This window comes from Fulmarus glacialis, unplaced genomic scaffold (genome assembly GCF_000690835.1).
Source record: "Fulmarus glacialis isolate BGI_N327 unplaced genomic scaffold, ASM69083v1 scaffold22270, whole genome shotgun sequence".
In the NCBI taxonomy this organism is placed as follows: domain Eukaryota; kingdom Metazoa; phylum Chordata; class Aves; order Procellariiformes; family Procellariidae; genus Fulmarus; species Fulmarus glacialis.
In genome coordinates, this window is record NW_009187481.1 from 34,405 (window position 1) to 52,597 (window position 18,193).

At 35.4% G+C, this 18,193-nt stretch overlaps 1 protein-coding gene across 1 annotated transcript in view; it reads left to right on the forward strand.

Moving 5' to 3' along the window:
- The window catches only part of LOC104074952 (breast carcinoma-amplified sequence 3), a gene marked incomplete at its 3' end in the record, with an annotated part of 75,303 nt that overhangs the window by 33,313 nt on the left and 23,797 nt on the right, over positions 1–18,193 (forward strand). The window contains exon 7 of the mRNA XM_009575270.1: positions 16,520–16,627. Within this exon, the coding sequence (XP_009573565.1) occupies positions 16,520–16,627 (108 nt within the window). The remainder of the gene's footprint in view (positions 1–16,519; positions 16,628–18,193) is intronic.

Below are 18,193 nucleotides of genomic sequence, written 5' to 3' on the forward strand. Positions count from 1 at the left end.
AGAAAAAACGGAATATTGTGACAGGATTTTTCAAAATTTCTCAGTTACCACCCACCTCACTTGTTGCCTACAAAAATAGAGTAATTGTTTGCATCTGTGTGTTTTTGTCTGTCTTAGAAATAACTGTTATAAATCAAAGTGACATAGACCCAGAGAACAGTTCAGGATTATATTTTCTTTTCTTATATGTTTTAGGGTTATTCCTATGTTATATACTGTAAGAAGGATTTAAAGTACATTGCAAAATAGTTAGAAATTTCAGGATGATTTAAGCTGTTCTCTTTTTCTGAGGATACGAACACCTTCAAATACTGAGTTCTCAATTGATTCAAAGATGCTATTTAATATGTTTTTTCGTAAATAATGACTGTCACTTCATGCTTGTAGTTTAAGCAGCTAATTGCAAACTGCAATAACTTACAGCCCTTGTATCTGTATTATTACACAATTGCTGCCACTTGTGTAATTCACTACAATTTGACGGTATTTGAACTTTGCATCTGTTACTAAATGCCATTTTCTGTCTTAGTAGTCTCTCTGGAGCCATTCTTGTCCTTTTCTTTCTTTCCTTCAATAATATTTAATATACAGAGGAAAAGTCAAGGGAATTTGCTGAGCTCAAGCATTCATGTATGGATTAGATTCTTTTAAATCTCTGAAGTGAGGAGAAAGGCAATTAAAACACAATAAGTAGAATCCATTTTAAAAAATCTGATATAATTATTCTTTTTCTCTAGTTCTGATCTATTTTTGAAGGAGGATGAATATATTTTGTTAGCTTTAAAGTTTTAAATTTACAAATAACTCAAAATGCGTAATACAGTAAATTTTTCTTCAGTAATTCAAAATAGAGATTTAGAAGGCTCCTTCTTTGTGAAAAAGCTGTCAGGCATGTTCTTAAAAAAAGATCTTGCTTAATCCATTCTTTCTGTACATTCTGACTAGGTAATGTATTCAGAATATCACCTGAGGAGACCCCTTACTGCATTTTTTTTATGGTTGCTTACAAACTTTTTAAAAAAATCAATTGTGATTTAAATTATTAATAGAATATTTGTACAGTATAATAATCTCACTTTACAGATGAGGTATTAATAAAATAACACTAAAAGTTTTAATCAATTTTGCCTGCACAATTTGAAGGATTATATCTCCCATTTCAGCATCTGCTGTATTAGGTGACTATCTCACTGTGGTGAGAATGCAATATTTCTATGTGCCTTTCCTTAGCAACTGTAATTCCTCCTGGAAATATCAGCTGCATTTAACTATGAAATTCCTCCAAATTTTATGAAAAGTGGTCCAGTAAAGGAGGTGGCTATATCGGTGGCTTCACTGCGAGAAAGCTTGTAATATAAGCTAACTCTTATTTTGATGTTAAGCAATTCATATAGAATCTCAACCTTAAGGCCAGGTTAAAGAAAAGCAGACTATTGGGTTTGCTATTCACGGGCCTCCTTGTTCAGAGTAATTACTTTCAGGTAGTATTTCATGTGTTCAAACTAGCTTTCGGTGAGTTCAGTTACAGTGAAAATACTGCAGTGAAGATCATGGTCTGCTATGTCAAGTCATAAATTAAATCAAGACAGACATAAGAACATATAATTAATGAGCACTTGTGAAAGTTTTGGCCTACCTGATGTGACCAGAACCTCACAGAGGCTTTGTTGAAAAGCGCTGCTTTTCAAGTGCTTTAACAATAAGATCTAAGTTTCTCTGCTCAACTTCAGTCATCTGTACTCTAAAGGCCTCTAATTCTTTCTTGGAAATTTAATTGTTTTCAAGCTTCTCAAAAACTGTAATTTGAGCCACATACTAGCATATAAACAATTACGTTTTAGTAGACTTGTAAGCAACTGAAAGATCTCTTGCTGTCATGCAGTTTGAGGTAGAGAGGCTACTTAATACACGGTGTTGCACAATCCCATTAGTTTCTGCTTATGTTGTTAATGATACCAATGGCAAACCTATTTCAGATAAAACAGGTTGGTACAGGGTTCTGTCTTTAATGTTGAATCCAAAAAGTGGTTTTGCATGAGGGTTGGGATGACAGGGCAGGCGGGTGTGGAGCTGCTTGCTTAATTTGGCCTTTGGTGGTGGTGATTACATGTGAGATGAGAAGATGCCAATAGGCCTGTCAGAGCCATGAATCATAAGTTAAAGCACAGAAAAGAGAAAAAAAAATCTGAAATCTAAAGAAATTTTTTACAAGAATCAACAGGATAAAATATTTGGACCTTCATAATACTTTCACCATGTTAACAGTTGCAGGTAAAACCACCTTTTAAATATTGATTATTGAGTATTCAGTCACACACAAGATGGACTCTTTAACCTCCACAGATTGCAGAGGAACAAGACGCTCTCGCAATAGCTGAGCAAAGATTTGGTCTGTGCTTCTGAAGAAGCTTTGTGGTGCACTTCAGAACAATGAGTTCTGTTGACTTTCAGTTTAGATTGGTTTTAGCTTTTGGTAGAATTCTGGCTTTGTTAAATATAACAATGCCTCAAATATATAGAATTAGTGTACATGTGCTGCAATAATCAACTGCCATCTATGTTAACTAGGCTATCTTCTGATATGCCATTGATCAGAAAGTACTGTCAATAAATAATGCCTCAGAATAAAGAAAAAAACTTTGGTATTAATTTGGAGTTTTATACATGTTGGCAGTTTGTAAAATCTGGGGCTATAAGGCTGTAAGTAGCTCCACAAAATGCTCTGTTTGGGTTCTTGGTGAAATCTGGCTGTAGCTGAGATATTTCAGCATCAGTTTGCTTTCAGTATTGTGCTCCTAGAAATCTGATTTTTTTTCTTAAGCTGTGACATGCATCTGTCTCTTGATATGCAAAAAGTTTGTACATTTTTGATTTTGGTCCATCTTGTATGATCTTGAAGATTGGTGTAGGATTTATTACAATACAAATTGCATGCATCTATTTCAGTGGTGAATTCTGTTTTATTTGACAGTAAGGACAAGAGAACTCTTAAATTTATTTCATTCTGTATTTTTGGAGGAAACACATCTACTGGATTATAAGCTTAATCAGCTGATCATAGAGATATTAATCTTTGATAGAGGTACGAGAGAAATGCAGTTAATCTTTGCTCATGCTCTCCAAGATTTGCAGAAATTTTTCCAATTAAGCATATATTCACAGAATGATCAAGGATAGCCAGTACAGTTTCATACCTTTTGTATACAGGGACTTTCTGGTTACATACAAGAAGAAAATCTAGTCCAGAATATACCAGAAAAATTTATTCTGATCTGAAAAGTGGAGCTCCAGATGTACTTTTCCTCAGAGATAGCTATGGCCAAGTAAGCCTTGTAGATAAACAAATCTCTTGAGATGCCGCTAATCTTCCTATATTAACTAACTCGAAATATGATGGGACAGCTATGTTTTGTAACATGTGGTATGTATCAGTGAAGTAGAAAGTGTGTCACACTCTAGTCTCTCTGCAAAAGCATGCCACAGCTGAAAAGCCAGCTTGTGCTGTATTTTACACTTCAGCGACAGGCATGCCACGTGCCATAGAAGGAAGCGATATAATACAACACGCTGCGGTACGTAGAGGTAGGTTGTAGGCTGTTGTATGGCTTTATTTAGCGTCATGCATTTTGGAATTTTAAAAAAACAAATCTAGAAATTTTAAAAAAACAAATCTTCTGATGACGAGAATGAATAATGTTGTTATGGGCAGGAAACACAATAGTAGAAACATGTTACATACTGCTGGTAATGCAGAAGCGGGGAAGAGCCGTCTGCTGCCAAAACTGAAGAGTAATTTGGAGGTTGCTAAGCATTTTAATATTTTGAAGATTTCCCTTCCCTTTTACTTTTCTCCTTGAACTGATGGTATTGTTCTTGTAGTATCTGTTACGATTATACCAGTATGTTGATAAAACCTAGTCTTAAATTTTCTCCTCTTGTTGATGTACAACACTGTCTGACATCTCGACTACAGGTAGGAAGCAAAGGAGCTATTGATTTGATTGAACAAAAGGGAACATAATGGTTGTCAAAAGTACTCAGAACTGAAAAAATCCATGACCTCCATCAGTTGAAAATATCCGTTCCAGGATTGTCAAGAAAATTTGTATTTTCAGATTCTTTCTCCATACAGCCCCAAGAGTGGAAACAACTTTTCATTCTGTATTTGGTCAGGGATTTTACCTGTCATATGAACTCTGGTATATCATTGAGAGTAACCTCATTGCGTCAGCAGTGGCATCTGAATGTTCACCCAAAGTTGCAGATGATGGCAGTGTGCAAAACTGGCGAGGAAATGTTTATCTGCGTTGCCCTTTAGTAGGTTGGCTTTTTACTACATTGAAATGAATATTTTGATCTTCGTTTATTTAATGTAGAATTGTCAGCTCTCTCAATAACTGGATCTCTTCCCATGCCTTGCATGACAGGCATTTTGCTGCATCTTTTCTGCTGACAGAGCTACAGTAAACTTAAGGAACTAGGAGGATTTTTGTTGTAGAGGCTGCAGCAGAGAGGTCTGTTTCTGTCAGTATCCAGCTAATCACAAGTTTAATGTATGATACTGTGCAAACGGTAGAGTGGAAATAGCTTGCCTTCACCCATGGTTAAGTATGAGTCCATATAGGAAGGGATGGCAGGAATCCATGTATCTGCATTTTTATTCATTGTACAAGAAAAACATCATAAAATTACATGAGTAGATATGCTGAAAATGCTTGAAAGCAAAGTTCAGCATAATGGGTACTCAATTCAGATAACTGTATTGTATCACCTATGAAAACTTGATATACTTTTTTTGTATTTTTTGATGAGAGAGTTAATGCTTTCTGTCTACAGAAACATGTCCTAAACATAATTATACTTGGTTTGATTTTTCAGTTTTAAGTAAAATGTTAGGAACAATTAATTAATCTTTATACTAGTTTGGTTTTTTAAATGAATGTGCAAAGCGTATTTACAGAGTGGTAGATCTCCCTACAGCCATCAGTCTGTTTTTAATGTTATTGTCTGCATTTGTTTGGGGGGAAAAAAAACCCAAAACAACAACAACAAAAAAACACCACTCAAAAAAACCAACTTTAAGTAGCTTTTATGTGGACACCCATTTTATATTAAAGCTTTGTTCCCATCTCTCTTTTCCCATATTTATCTCTTAGTAGCATAAGTAAGTATAGCTGTATTGCACTTTTAGATTAAACTTAGAACAGTTTAAAGTCTGGTATATGCTTTTTATTTTGTTTTAGAATCTTACTTCTTTGGTGATAATTTTTATGTAGTCTGATCTCTTTAAAGAAACAGATGCAGTGAGTTATGCTAGCAGAAGAGTAGTATGCAGGTTTTTTCTTGCAGAAAGCTGTATTAACTTCCAGATGAATTTGCTGATAGAATTTTTTTTTTTTCCCTATTCTTATATGTGATCATTTTGTACTTATCAACAACATGGAACATTCTTCAATATTTTTAAGGCAAAACTTCTTACATATTGCTTTTAACTAAGGGCTTCTTTGGACACCTTTTGAAAAGAAATAGCAACATCTGGAACTGTACAGTTCAACATAACTGCAGATTTGGCCCATAGTACTTTGCTTTGAGCATTTGAAATGTGTCTGAAGTTCTCAGATCCAAACTTTAAAAATGGGCTGGCAACTGTTTTTCAAAGGTATGAGACTTCTGTATTGTCTACTAAAGTTATGATGTCCTGTCTGGTGATGAGTCAGTATTAAATACTGCGTTCCAACATCTTGCTTGCTGCATTATTAATGCAACACAGTCTCCTTTTTTTTTTCCCCCTACCACCTATGTTCTTCCTCTAATGCTTTCTGGATAATAAACCTTTTGAATTAGGACTCTTCTTGCGGTGTGTTTTTGTGAAGGGTCTTGTATGTTCATGCCACTGTGATAAATGCTATTTGTGGTGCATGTGTGTAGTATGTACGTTATGCTCTATTGTTATGGTAAGTGGATGCACTTGATCTCCTGGAGGGGAGTGCTGGCCTTGCCACTTACAAGCAGCACTTGACAACTGATTCATGGGATGGTAATTAGAACAGCTTCACAGAAGTCTGTATATCTAACACTCGACAGCAAATATAAGCTAGTGAACAGATAAATAAGGATAAAAGAGTGGGGAAGAAGCTGGCTTGGAAGCCAACAGAAAATAGGGTAGGGGTATTTTTTTGTTTGTTTGTTTTTAAATAAAAAAAGGATCTGATGGAAGAAACTGAGGCTTGTAATCTTCTGTAATAGAAGAGAGACTGAAATATGTGTAGACAGAGAACAACTTATTTTTTCGCCTCAACATCAGTGAATTCCAAATATTAAGTTAATTCATTACCTTAGCTAGCCATACGGAGAGTATAGAAGTAAAGAGCATAGCAATTGCCTGGCATGAAATTGGCTTTTTATTAAAAGTTCTTAAATCTCTTCCAAAGGTACGCTGTTGCAAATGTTTTGCTAAAGGTAGGTATCTTTTACCATAGCTCTTTAATTAAATTGATAAAAAGTTAATAGATTATAAAAATATGTGATTGCCTTTGAAAAGGACAATGTGTACAGGACTAGGTAGAACATTTTAAGAACACTTACAAGTGGTAATATATACATGGGGATAGACATGAAGAATAACGCAAAGAATTTACTTGCTTTACAATAAGCTTATTTTAATGTGCTATTACAACTAAGGATTCTTTGAACAGTGTTACAAAGCTTGCAATCATATGGCAATGTAATTTATTTAGTGACAAGTTTTGCCTTTTAATGAAGTTTAGCTTCTTTAAGAATCATTTTTGTTAAAGACAAAATGGACATAACTTTGGCTTAAATAGATATGACACATGGTTGCTTAATGCATTTGTCTTCTATAATTTATAGAATTAATTTATACCTGGGTAGCTAATTATGATCATACAAATTTGCCTGTAAGCAGGAAAGGTTTATACAGTACCACACCTTGCAGTAAAAGATAGTTATTTTCACCTGAGATAGGGATTTATGTCACTGCAGAGACAGAAAAACGAGATACTGACAGTTTTCCTGCAGTGGTTCACAAGCTTCAGGACCATTAGAGCGCTGTCAAGCCCCAGGTTCTCTCACAGACCACGACCTGAGTTACGCACGGAGACAGACACCAGTCCTTCCCGAGTCAGTCCCGAGTCGTTTTAACAGTTAGACTCTACTTTGTGAAGAAATGCCTTGCTTATGAAATTACAGAAACAAAATACTACTAACCTTGAAATCAAAAAAGTAGAAGGGGAAATTATTAATGCAGTTTTTTAAACATTAGCATTGGTAAGATGTCGGGATCAGCGCTTTCGATACTGTTTTGATCTTTTTCAAGAATTTTCATCTAAAGACTTTGAAAGGAATGGTACCTCTATTCCCAGTTCTCTGCATCTTTGTTTTGCCTACCTGATATAATGTTGCACAGGAACTGATGCATGTTAGTTCACCTTTTATCTATTTCCTTTGTTCAAAAAATTAGTGGTTTACTCACATATTTTACACACAGATGGCTGTACTACTTTTTGTCTAGTGGTTGTTTCGGCACAATCACCCAAGTCCCATCTTTTTTTCTTTCCACACATGAGCAAACAATGTCGTTTTCTTTTGGTATGTCTTTTTTTGGTATTCAGGCTGAGACTTGTAGTTTACCTGTAACAAAATGTTTGATGAGTTGATGATTTTTAAAAAATATTTTTGTTATATGCCCGTGAGACTATGAAGATGGTGAGGTAAGAGGATAAGATGGAACTTTTTTACTAGACTGATAGATTTGATCAAAATATTTGAGGAAGATCCAAGAGATACAAACTTCACTCTTGTAATTTAACACAAGTATTTTAGTGCTGTATCAAATAATTTCCTCTCTTGTATTTAAAGGATTAGGTTTAGTAACATGTGTCTAAGATTGGTACAGGTTTTTCTTATTTAAAACTAAGTGCTTCCATGTTTTTTTGCAATTTGTGGTACACTTAAAATGTCTCTGCTGCTTTGTGTTTCACTGCTACACACATTTTTGGGAAGTGTCACTTTCTCAGAAATCTAACTCTGCTTTTCCTGGTTTTGAATGAATCTGTTAAGTACCATGAATGAAAGTAAGAAAATTACTTACAGAGTTGAGTTTTCAAGCTTTTATTGTGAAAAGTTGGGATGCAGAGAGCCAGGGAGTTTTAGGGGACTAGATGGTGAAAGTCTTAATGAAAGTTTTTTCCTGCAGTGGTGTTAAGGAATAAATAATGCAGTCCTTGGATTTTTTTTTTTTTTTTTAAAGAGTTTTGATTCTAGTGTGCGTCCTTCAGAAAGAAGGAGAGAACACTGCAATACTGAAGAGAGCTCAGAGGAGGACTGCAAGTATGTGCTAGGGCTCAAAAACAAACCTTACAATATAAGGCTTAAAAATCTTTTGCACTTTATTGCAGATTAGTTACTGACTGGATTGCTTTGGATGCTTACTGACTAATGGAAGAGATAACTGAATGCAGTGAGCTTTTTTGTGTTGTTGAAAGCTGAAAAGCAGAGTATGTACAAAATCTATCTTGCAATAACAAGTAATTTCATAAAAATAAAATTATCTAAATGTTGGAGCAACTTACCATAAAAATAGAGGACTCATTGTTGCTCAAAATCTTTTAAGACAAGATTAGCTTGCTTGGTAAAAAATAATTTCTTTGAGCTTCTGGGATGTTTTGTGCATAGCCTGGAAAGAGATGATCCTTCTAGTGTATTGAAATCTGTTAATCTGAGCAAACCTTCTTCAGGGGCCTTGAGGAGAACAGAATTGCCTTTGTGGTCTCAACATGCTAATAATATTAGTACAAAGATCATAATCAAATGTCATGCTTCAACTTTACAATGTGAAGGTTCAGGAAGGAATTTTTCCAATATACAATTAATTAACTCTGTACTCTGGTTTTGTTTTGCTTTTCTTCCCCTTCTGTGAAGCATCAGAGAGTGGCCACAGCTAGAACAGGTTACTGGATAATATTAACCACTGCACTGCTATTTAGAAACTTGTATTTGTGTCACTGTCAGGGTCCTCCTTATTCCTATATGGAAATAGCTTTTTCTTTACCAGTAACTTATTGGTAGATCTGATGCTTTATATTGTAGTAATTTAAAAAAAAATCTTTTCCCGAGTAGCTTGCTGTACAGATCATTTGGGCATACCTTGTCCAGCCAATTCCTTGGACTTGCTGTCACTTTTCTCTCTCCTGTTTTCTACATGTGACATGTTGTTCGGTGGCAGGGCTGAATTGCTTTTAAAGCATTTGAGCTAGGTGAAAGAATAGATGTATAGGTGAAACTTAATGGCCTGCATTAGACAGGAAGTCTAGGTGATGTAATGGTCCCTGCTGACTTGACAATGAAATAAGCTGTCTTTTGTAAAATAAGTTTTGAAGCTGTATTCTATTTAAGGCACTTGAAAATGTAAAAAAAAAAAAAAAAGTTTAAATGTTTCTGTAAATGTTAAATCCCACAGATTGTAAGCTGGGCCTAGTAAGATATTGTTGTATTATTAGGATTTTTGAGCATGATCTCAGTATAAGTTTTAATATTTTTACCTCTTTTCTTAAAGGCACTGGAAGTAATTAAAAGTAAGGCTATTTTCTATGTTGGGTCTGCTGGGCTTGAAAAAATTATTATGCAAATAAATAAAACATCACAAGAGAAATAGATGAGAATAATGAAGAATGGTACTAGTGTGGCCATAGTAGAATGGAAAGTAAGTCTGGGAACATGCAGTGTAGTAACAGATGCATGCTAATGGTTATTCTTTTTTTGAAAACTAAATTGTACTTCAGAATAGAATAAAACCAGTCACCTGACCTAATTTCGAAACACTGGAATTAAGAGAGCTTTTTTTGTTGTGAAACAAAACGTTAAAGATAACAGACAAATTGTGACAGAATAATTGCCAGATTTTTTTTTAATTCATCATTTTATTTTTATGTAAACTAGTGGTAACTACATATAACTGTATGATAAAAATCAGATTGCTTTTGACTGGAAGTACATGATCTGCTGTCTGAAGCTGGTTTAGTGATTGCTGTTAAATTTACTGATCTGCATAACATGTGCTATAAGGCTTGAAGTTTAAATGTTACTAGCCTTTCCCAGGGAATGTAATTCCATTTTGTGGATTCTTGACTTCTTCTATCGGTTGGTACTCGTGTGTAAGGAAAGCAAGATTTGGCCTCCAAGGTATGGAAATAGCAGTTTCTAGCTGCTAGGAAGCAGAATTCTCTAGTTGCTGCAGTAACAAATACCATTTTAGTCTTTAATAAAACAAATTAATCAGTTATATTTAGCAAGACATTTTCTGTAATTTTTGTCGTATCTGGGTGTTTTTGTATCTAGCCTCAGAAGGTAATGGACATCATTCTGTTGGGGTCAGCAGAGATTATATTAGGCTGCTCCTGTATACTGTGCAGTAGTAACTCATCCCGTTTCACAGCCCAATCCCATCAGATTTGAATATGAATTTGTTGAGTGTTGTTGAAGTAACTTGCCAGATAATACCTGGCAGTATCAAAACTGGAATAGTGATTAAATGAAAGACTTTTTTGTCATATGTTAGATGAAGTACGCTGATGAATAGAAGTTTTTTATGCTTTTTTTTCCACTATAAAAAACTCTGTATGTTGCCCTGCACATTAGGAAGGTCAATACATGATGGAGGAAGAGGAAGAAATGTTTTTTTTAATGTGGAAACTATAAAAGAGGAAGAAAGGGATCATTCCTCCAGAAAACCTCCGCTAATATGTGCAATATTTGTCCTGAGTAAATATAGAAAGAAACTGCCTTGTAAGGGTACAGAACAAGGCAGATGTAATGTAATTCTTTGTGTAATTAGAGAAAGATGGAGTTCATTGTAATGCAGTTTCAACAGGCGAGAGGGACATGCAGCATACTGCAGAGTGGCACCTTAGACAAGGATCAATTTATACATAGCAGCTGGAAATAAGCTATTTCCCTTGTTCCATCACGTGAAGTCAATTTACCAAAAAGAGACTCTCCAGGTGGAGAACGCTGTAGTGATTCTCTGCGGACAGGTACATCGTCTTAGTAAAGGACATCAAGGCATAACAACTGAATCAACAAATGCTGGGGTTAACTAATCTTTAGAACAGTTTTTTTGACAAGCTTTGATAGGCTACTTGTAATACTGATAATTGCTTAGATTCTTTCTAATGTCATGTTCTTGAGAAGTGATAGTTTTTTTCTATATTTGTTAGATCAGTCCGTGTAATCTCATCGATAATTTGATACAATTTCACCTTTTTCTAAAGTTTTCATTCATTTTGTCATTTTAATACATGGCTATTGATAGTAATTAATTGACTGTTTTCCGAAAGAAATTTGCAGAGCCTGTATAAAGGAGTATAGGTGATAGAAAATATTTTTAGTGTAACAATGTCCTGTATAACTGTATACTTTTCCCTAATGAAGGCTGTAGTTATTAGTAATAAAATTGCTAAAATATCTAAAATGTGTTATGGTGCCATAACTTCTGTCATTGTTCCCAAGTGACATCACTGTGCATCTCATCAAGCTTATGTTGTATACATGTAGAGTAAAAAAAGCAGGTAGATGGAGATGCTTCCCTTGATCTCTTTTTCTAAAGATTCTAGCCCTATCTTTTGTGAAGGTGGTATAAAATATACAATGATGCGCTATGTTGGCCAAACAGCTTCCATCCTGAGATGATTTTTTTTTTTTAAATACCACAATTAACTGGAAAATGCCTCATGTAAAGAATGCCTTGAAAAGAATGCCTTATAAAGTCTGATGGTGAGCTTTTTCAGCAAAAGCTCTGTTTCAGTTTTATGCCTCTGAAACTTTTTTTCCTTTCTGGACTCATGAGGCAATTCTGTAGTTGATGTCCATTCTCTCTTGAGTGGGATGCTGTTCATCACGTGGCAGAGTGGGGAGAGGAAAGTAAACACTTGGGAGCAGGCAGAGTAAAATCTTTCTAGGCATAGAAAATTTTGGCCTCATGTTGGTTCCATCAGACTCCTCCTTTTTTCCCTGTATAAAAAGTGTGTTTTGTACAGTATGTTTGTCTCTGTGTGCAAACATTTTACACAGAGCTTTTATAAATGGTGTGACTCATTGCTAGCAAATCTGTGAAGAGGTGATAGTTATGTCGTGATGCATAAGCACAGATGTATTCAAGTGCCAGCTGTACAAGGCATCTGTTATTTTTCTTCTATCCCTATGCTGCAGCAGTCAAATAGAAGAAGATACCAGAGCCTGACTGTGTTTGTATATTTATTAATGCCAACACTTTGAAGTCATTGGTGAATTTATGTCCATTACCTTTTAAAGAAGTTGTTGATATCTCTGCATTAAGCAGCTATTTTGACAATCAGGATACATAACAAAAATTTGTCGATAATCTGTGGGAGTAATGTGCCAGAATTTTATTTGTGACAGACTTAATGTTATTACCAAACTGCAAAACCAGTGTTTTCACATTCCTGTCTTAATCTCTCCCTTTTACATAGTTGTCACTGGTACACTGAAATATGGCCGGAGCCCTTCTCATCAATGAGACTTGCATGAACCTTCGGTTTATCAAAAGAAAAGCTTCTTAGCTAGAAGTCTCCTTGTTTTATTTTCTCCCAGATGCTGGTAGTTTGTTAGCATAGCCTAGGATAGGCCATCAACTGGTGTATTTCAAGCACATTTACTTACAAGATCTATACAGTCCTCTGATGAAATGAATGTTCATTACTCTATTCCTGGAACAGGGCAAGATGCGGTAATTTTAGTTTCGTACAATTCTAAGGTTTCGAGAACTTCCGATTGTCAGAGATGCTTTTGCAAGTTTGTGGGGCTCCGTCTTGCAACCTGTGGTGGTTTTGGTGGTGTTCTCTGGTAGTTTGGATAGTTCTGCTTTTGTAGCTGAAATTTAAATATACTTACATTGATTACACTAAATGTTATTTTTTGTTCTCATAGGTGGTGCCATTTTACACAATCAAATATTAAATATGCATTTGGTTGATAATTTAGTGAAGAAAATTGTTAAGAACAAAGCATTATGCCTAAGTAAATTTTTCTAGAGATCCTGCAAAGGACTCCAGGATGTTTATCAACAATGATGCGCTGTCTTACTGAACACAGAAGGTTTTTGTATATTTAAATGGGGCATCTTGCTTAGTGTAAATCTTCCTGCCATGTGGTAACGTAGCAGAACAATGAAATCATGTATGTGGTATAAATGTTATGGAAGAAGGAAAACACGTTCATCCTCTGCTTTTGATCTTGGCGGGTTTAGGTTCACATTCTTCTTAAAATAATGAGTTAAAAGGAGTTGAGATGTCTACCTTTTAAAAGCTATATCCAGGATTCACTCTAGATTTTTAACTTTAAGAATGTAAAGGGAATGCTGTAATTGAGTCTGACTTCCTCTGCAATGTGGGCCTTAGAAATCCCTGAATTCCCTGTTTCAAGAAGATTGGGAATTAGGAGTAGTTCAGTGGAGGTCATAAAGTGTCAGAAAAGGCTGCATTTTGCTGCAAATCTGTGGTGACCAGCCAGTTCTAGCTTTTGTAGCCCTATTGCACATCTTTTATTGCTCAATTCATGTGCTTCTACTTCCTTTCTTGCTTCCATGCTTGTTAGACCCTTCACTGAGCCTTTTTGGTGAATTAACCTGGGGGAGAATTCCCTCTAGAGGCGGAAGAAAGGACAAAATGTTATTTTTCTGTTGATTTAATATGCTAAAATGGGTCAATACAGAATCCATTGCATATCAGAGTCTGGGAAAGGAAAGTGCAGAGAACCACTGAGCCTGGGCTTTTGACATCACTGAAATGGAGGAGGGAAGGATAGCTCTTATTCCTGGTTGGGAGTAGTGTAGGCTAATCAAGGTACCGTATTATTCTTTAAGTGCTAAATGAAATCCATAGATCTGTGTCTATAATCCTCATTCTCCTTTCTAGAAAAATTGGTCTTGCTGCTAGCTGAGGAGATACAAAGGAGGGTAAAGAAAGACCTTTCAAAAGGCTCATACTTTTCGGATGGTTGAGAAATAATGTCTTTTGGAAAAGAAAGGAAATTTTGCAGTGTTGGAGATTCCTTGCTATACGGGGTTCTGTTGAACAATGAAATTAAAATCCTTGAATTTTTTTTTTCCTAACAAGTTGAAAACATGTTATTGAGTTGTCACTGAGGCCTGATCAAAAAAGAACTTAACATTATGGCTCTCAGCATCGTATCATTCCTCGTTTAGGTACGCAGCTTTTGGAGTAGAATTTATAAATTGAAATTACGGTAATTTAATGAGTGTTGTGTCTCATGAATTGAGAGTGCTCAGTAGCAAATGAGGTTTGTAACAGCCATTACTTTGAACAAGGAGAGGAACTAAAATAACCAGGAGGAAATGGTAGAGAGGGAGGTCTTTTCTAGTCATTGAAACTTTTTTTTTTACCTTTCCACCTTTGAAAAGATTGCCAAAGAAAGAGCAAGTGCTTGTGCTTCCACCCTTTTGTGTCATAGTTGGTGGATAAAGCACTTGGCCAAAAAATGGGACTTTCCTGGGAAAGCATCGTCGGCTATCTAAAGTCTCATGATAATGCTGAGTTGTTATGGAACAAGAAAGGACTACAGGCGTGACTTTTTCTGGCTATTGCCATTTGTTTCTGCTGATTAGGTCCAAGGAGCATTCTCAAATGTGTTTGACCTTGTCTTTGTGTTAATTTCAGAAAATAAAAATAACATGCATATTATTTTCTCATCATAGATTGCAATGTACCATGGAATGAAAAGAAAGATAATATTTGGAAGGAGGACTTTTGAATTGAGCTAGGTAGAATTTCAGAATATTTCTGACTTAGTCCATACTACAACTTGATCATTAGCACTTGAACTCAAGTTACTGGTTTTTAGCCAGTGCAGTTTAAAAAAGCATTGGTAGAATGGTCTTACCATCATCAGCCAAAAGGAAAGTATGACATAATAATAATTATTCATTAGAGTGACAGGATTATTACCCATAATTTTTTTGGTGCAATATGTATTAGAAGGTACGTACTCTTGAGTTGTAGCATGCAGTTAGCTATATGTCAAGTCGAACAGTCAAAATGGAATTGTTCAACACGGGCTTATATGGAAATAGTAATTGGTATCAATTATGCTAATATAATTTTAGCTGTGATTTTCTGTGATTTCTGTTTTGAAATAAGAATCTGTGTACCCTTTTATCGAAATAATAATTTCCTGTAGGTAGTAAATGTACTTAAATAAAAAAAAAGTTTGTACGTAGACCTTGCTGTGGTTTTCTGTGTTTTCTAGCAGCAATGAGCTTCTAATGTAAAGTAACTAGACCTGAGTCTCACTGTTTTAAAAGTGTTTTTGAAGGGCCTTTGAAGTGCTTAAAAGTAATAAATAGCACCCTCTAGTTATTAGCCTAGGTATGTGCCTAGAAAAATGTATATTTTGGGAAGAATTTCAGTAGGCAAAATGTCAAAACTTATTTTTTCTATTATTTCTTTGACAGTTGTCTTTCTGTGCATGTATTGTTTCTCTGCTGCATACTTATTGTATATACCATTTTATTATCCTGAGGCATTTGAGGTAAACAATTGGCATTTGTATTCCACTTCTCCAGAAAATTCTCAAGCAGCTTGAGCAGATCCAAAAGACAAGCAAGTGTTGTGTCAGGAATTGTGTTAAACTCTGTAAAATAAAACAGATATGGGCAAGGGGAAACACCCTCTTTTACCAATACTTAGTATATGTTTGTACAGCTGGCAATTCGTGCTCCTTCATATTCGTTGACCTAGAAGTAGCCAACATTTTAATGCGTTCTTGGAGGGGAAAAAAGGTGTTATGGAAAAGAACTGCCACATCAAAGCCTCTCCTCAGCTTGTAAAATGGTTTCCACCACTACCTTCCTCAACCCTATCAGAACACTCAGCACTTTCTCCCTCTCAAAAGAAAGCAAGCCTTTTTATTAAGAAATGGCCTTAGAGTTTTATTTATATTAAAATGATAAAAGTGACACAAAGCAGTTGAAAAGATCTATATAGCTCAAACAAAAGTCCATCAGAGATGTCATGTAAATTCTGTGTAATGTGTCTCTATCAAATCAAGTCTCATGATTCAGCTGTTGCATAGGGTGAAATAAGTACTCCCTTTAGGAAAGTGTTACTCTGCAGAATATTTTTTAAATAACTGGAATGTAGTCTAAAACTTCATGCCTATCAAATGGCTTGTATTTTGCTGGTCAGATCTGGTGTTCCAAAGTCTTACTTGTGACAAAGGAAACTAAGTGCTTGATAATTATTTGCACAATACAGGTTCTTGACCATTGTGGATATCATAATTCAACTTTAATCACACCTTCCCTTAATGTAGAAGGCTTATATTGATCCTTTGTTCTCCACCATTCTGCTCATATTGCTGGATTTTTCATTTAGCACGCTAAATGATATAGGGAGGCTGAAATAATTTAAAAATAATTTTACAAAAAATCCTTCTTTCCATTAAAATCTTCTTTTATTCATTTTAGCACAAGCCCACCTTACTGCTGTGTGGACCTTTATTCTTTGCGAACAGGAGAGATGGTCAAGTCCATACAGTTCAAAACTCCTATTTATGATCTGCATTGCAATAAAAGGTAAGGATGTTTACTATACATTCTTTTTGTGTGAGGGCATGTAAAATTTCGGTAACGAATACAATTTCTGGTGTATGTGCTCCCTGACTTTATTATTTTGAGTTTGCTGTAAGCATAGCTTTGGTTCTCCATTTCTCAAGTAGTATTTCAGTTTGAGTACGACAATATGCTCCTCCAATGGCTTTCATTTAAGAAGCTCAAAACTGTTTGCATCTGAAATCATTTAAGAGTGATGAGGTTGAGCAGGAATCATTGGAATCCTTTATCATCCACCTACAGATGGAGAAATGGGATCATCAAGAGTTTAAACAGTACAGAGCACTATAGAGTTTGTCTCTTTTCTTTGTGTTCCATTGTTCTGCCAGATACATTGCCTTCCTGCGCATCCAAAAAAATTCTAGTGTGCACTCTGTGGTCTACAGAAAATAATGTTCCTGTGAGTCAAATAACAAAGCAGCATCTTTTAGTTGGGATAACGTCACCCAATTTCTGAGAGAAAATGGCTTAGGCTGAACATCAGGTTGAAAATACCTTGTTTCCATAGACTTGTGAGTTCAAATTTTTCTGAATTAACTTCAGATCTTCATCTCTTCAAGACACACAAAACTGAACACCCTTGTAGTTTACTGCATCTTTTTAAGACAGAAGAGAAAACCCAGGATCCCTACATGAGGATCTTGATGATCCCTTGGCACTCCTGATGAGAGAATTTGATGTGGTGACTTTGGTCAGTCGATGATTATGCTGCTTACTTTAATGCTTCCTTCCACCCAGCTATTACTGTTATTAGTCATTGTATGTCTTGAGGTACCTTATGGAAGTTGTGGAATATGATTCCTGTGTTAAAGGTAGAGCGCTGAATGAAGAAACTGCTGCATTTCTTTGGCAATTACATATTTGTTTGCTGGAATTGATGGTCCTTCAGTAAGGAAGGTGGCATAATAACACAAATCATTAAGAACAAAACAAAACATCAGAATGATACGTTTTATGTGCCTGTTTTGTATGGCAATAGGTAGTGTGCTTGCATATGTGAAGACCATAAAAGAATATGAGCGTGTATCGAACTCATGCAACTAAGGGAAGTTAGCAGTGTTAGAGAAGGGGAAAAAAAAATATAAAAACCTCCACCAACCCTAGAAGCCACAAAGGTTTTGTTAAACGGGCATTTGTCTGTCATTGTACCATCAAAATCTAAACATTAGTGACTACATTAGATCAAGTAGAAGTTACAGGAGAAAAGTAGTACTACTGAACAAACACCTTCAATACCACAACTAATCTAATAATGAGGAGGATATTTTGATGGTGTAAATGTTTAAAGAAGTAAAGGATGGTAGTGGGTTTTTTTATCCCCATCAATCTGCTTATTGTAGGATGTGGGTATGATTGTTACATCGAAAAATATTTTCAGTGAAGTAGTTGAGTTGGTGAGAGTTATGTGCCATGAATAGGTCACTGTTCCTTTAAAAGCTGTCAATAGGAGTGCAGTACTTATCTGTGCAACTGTCCCTTGAAAAATTTAAAGTTCCCTTGTGTACAGTGTGATGATGGTAAATCTTTCCA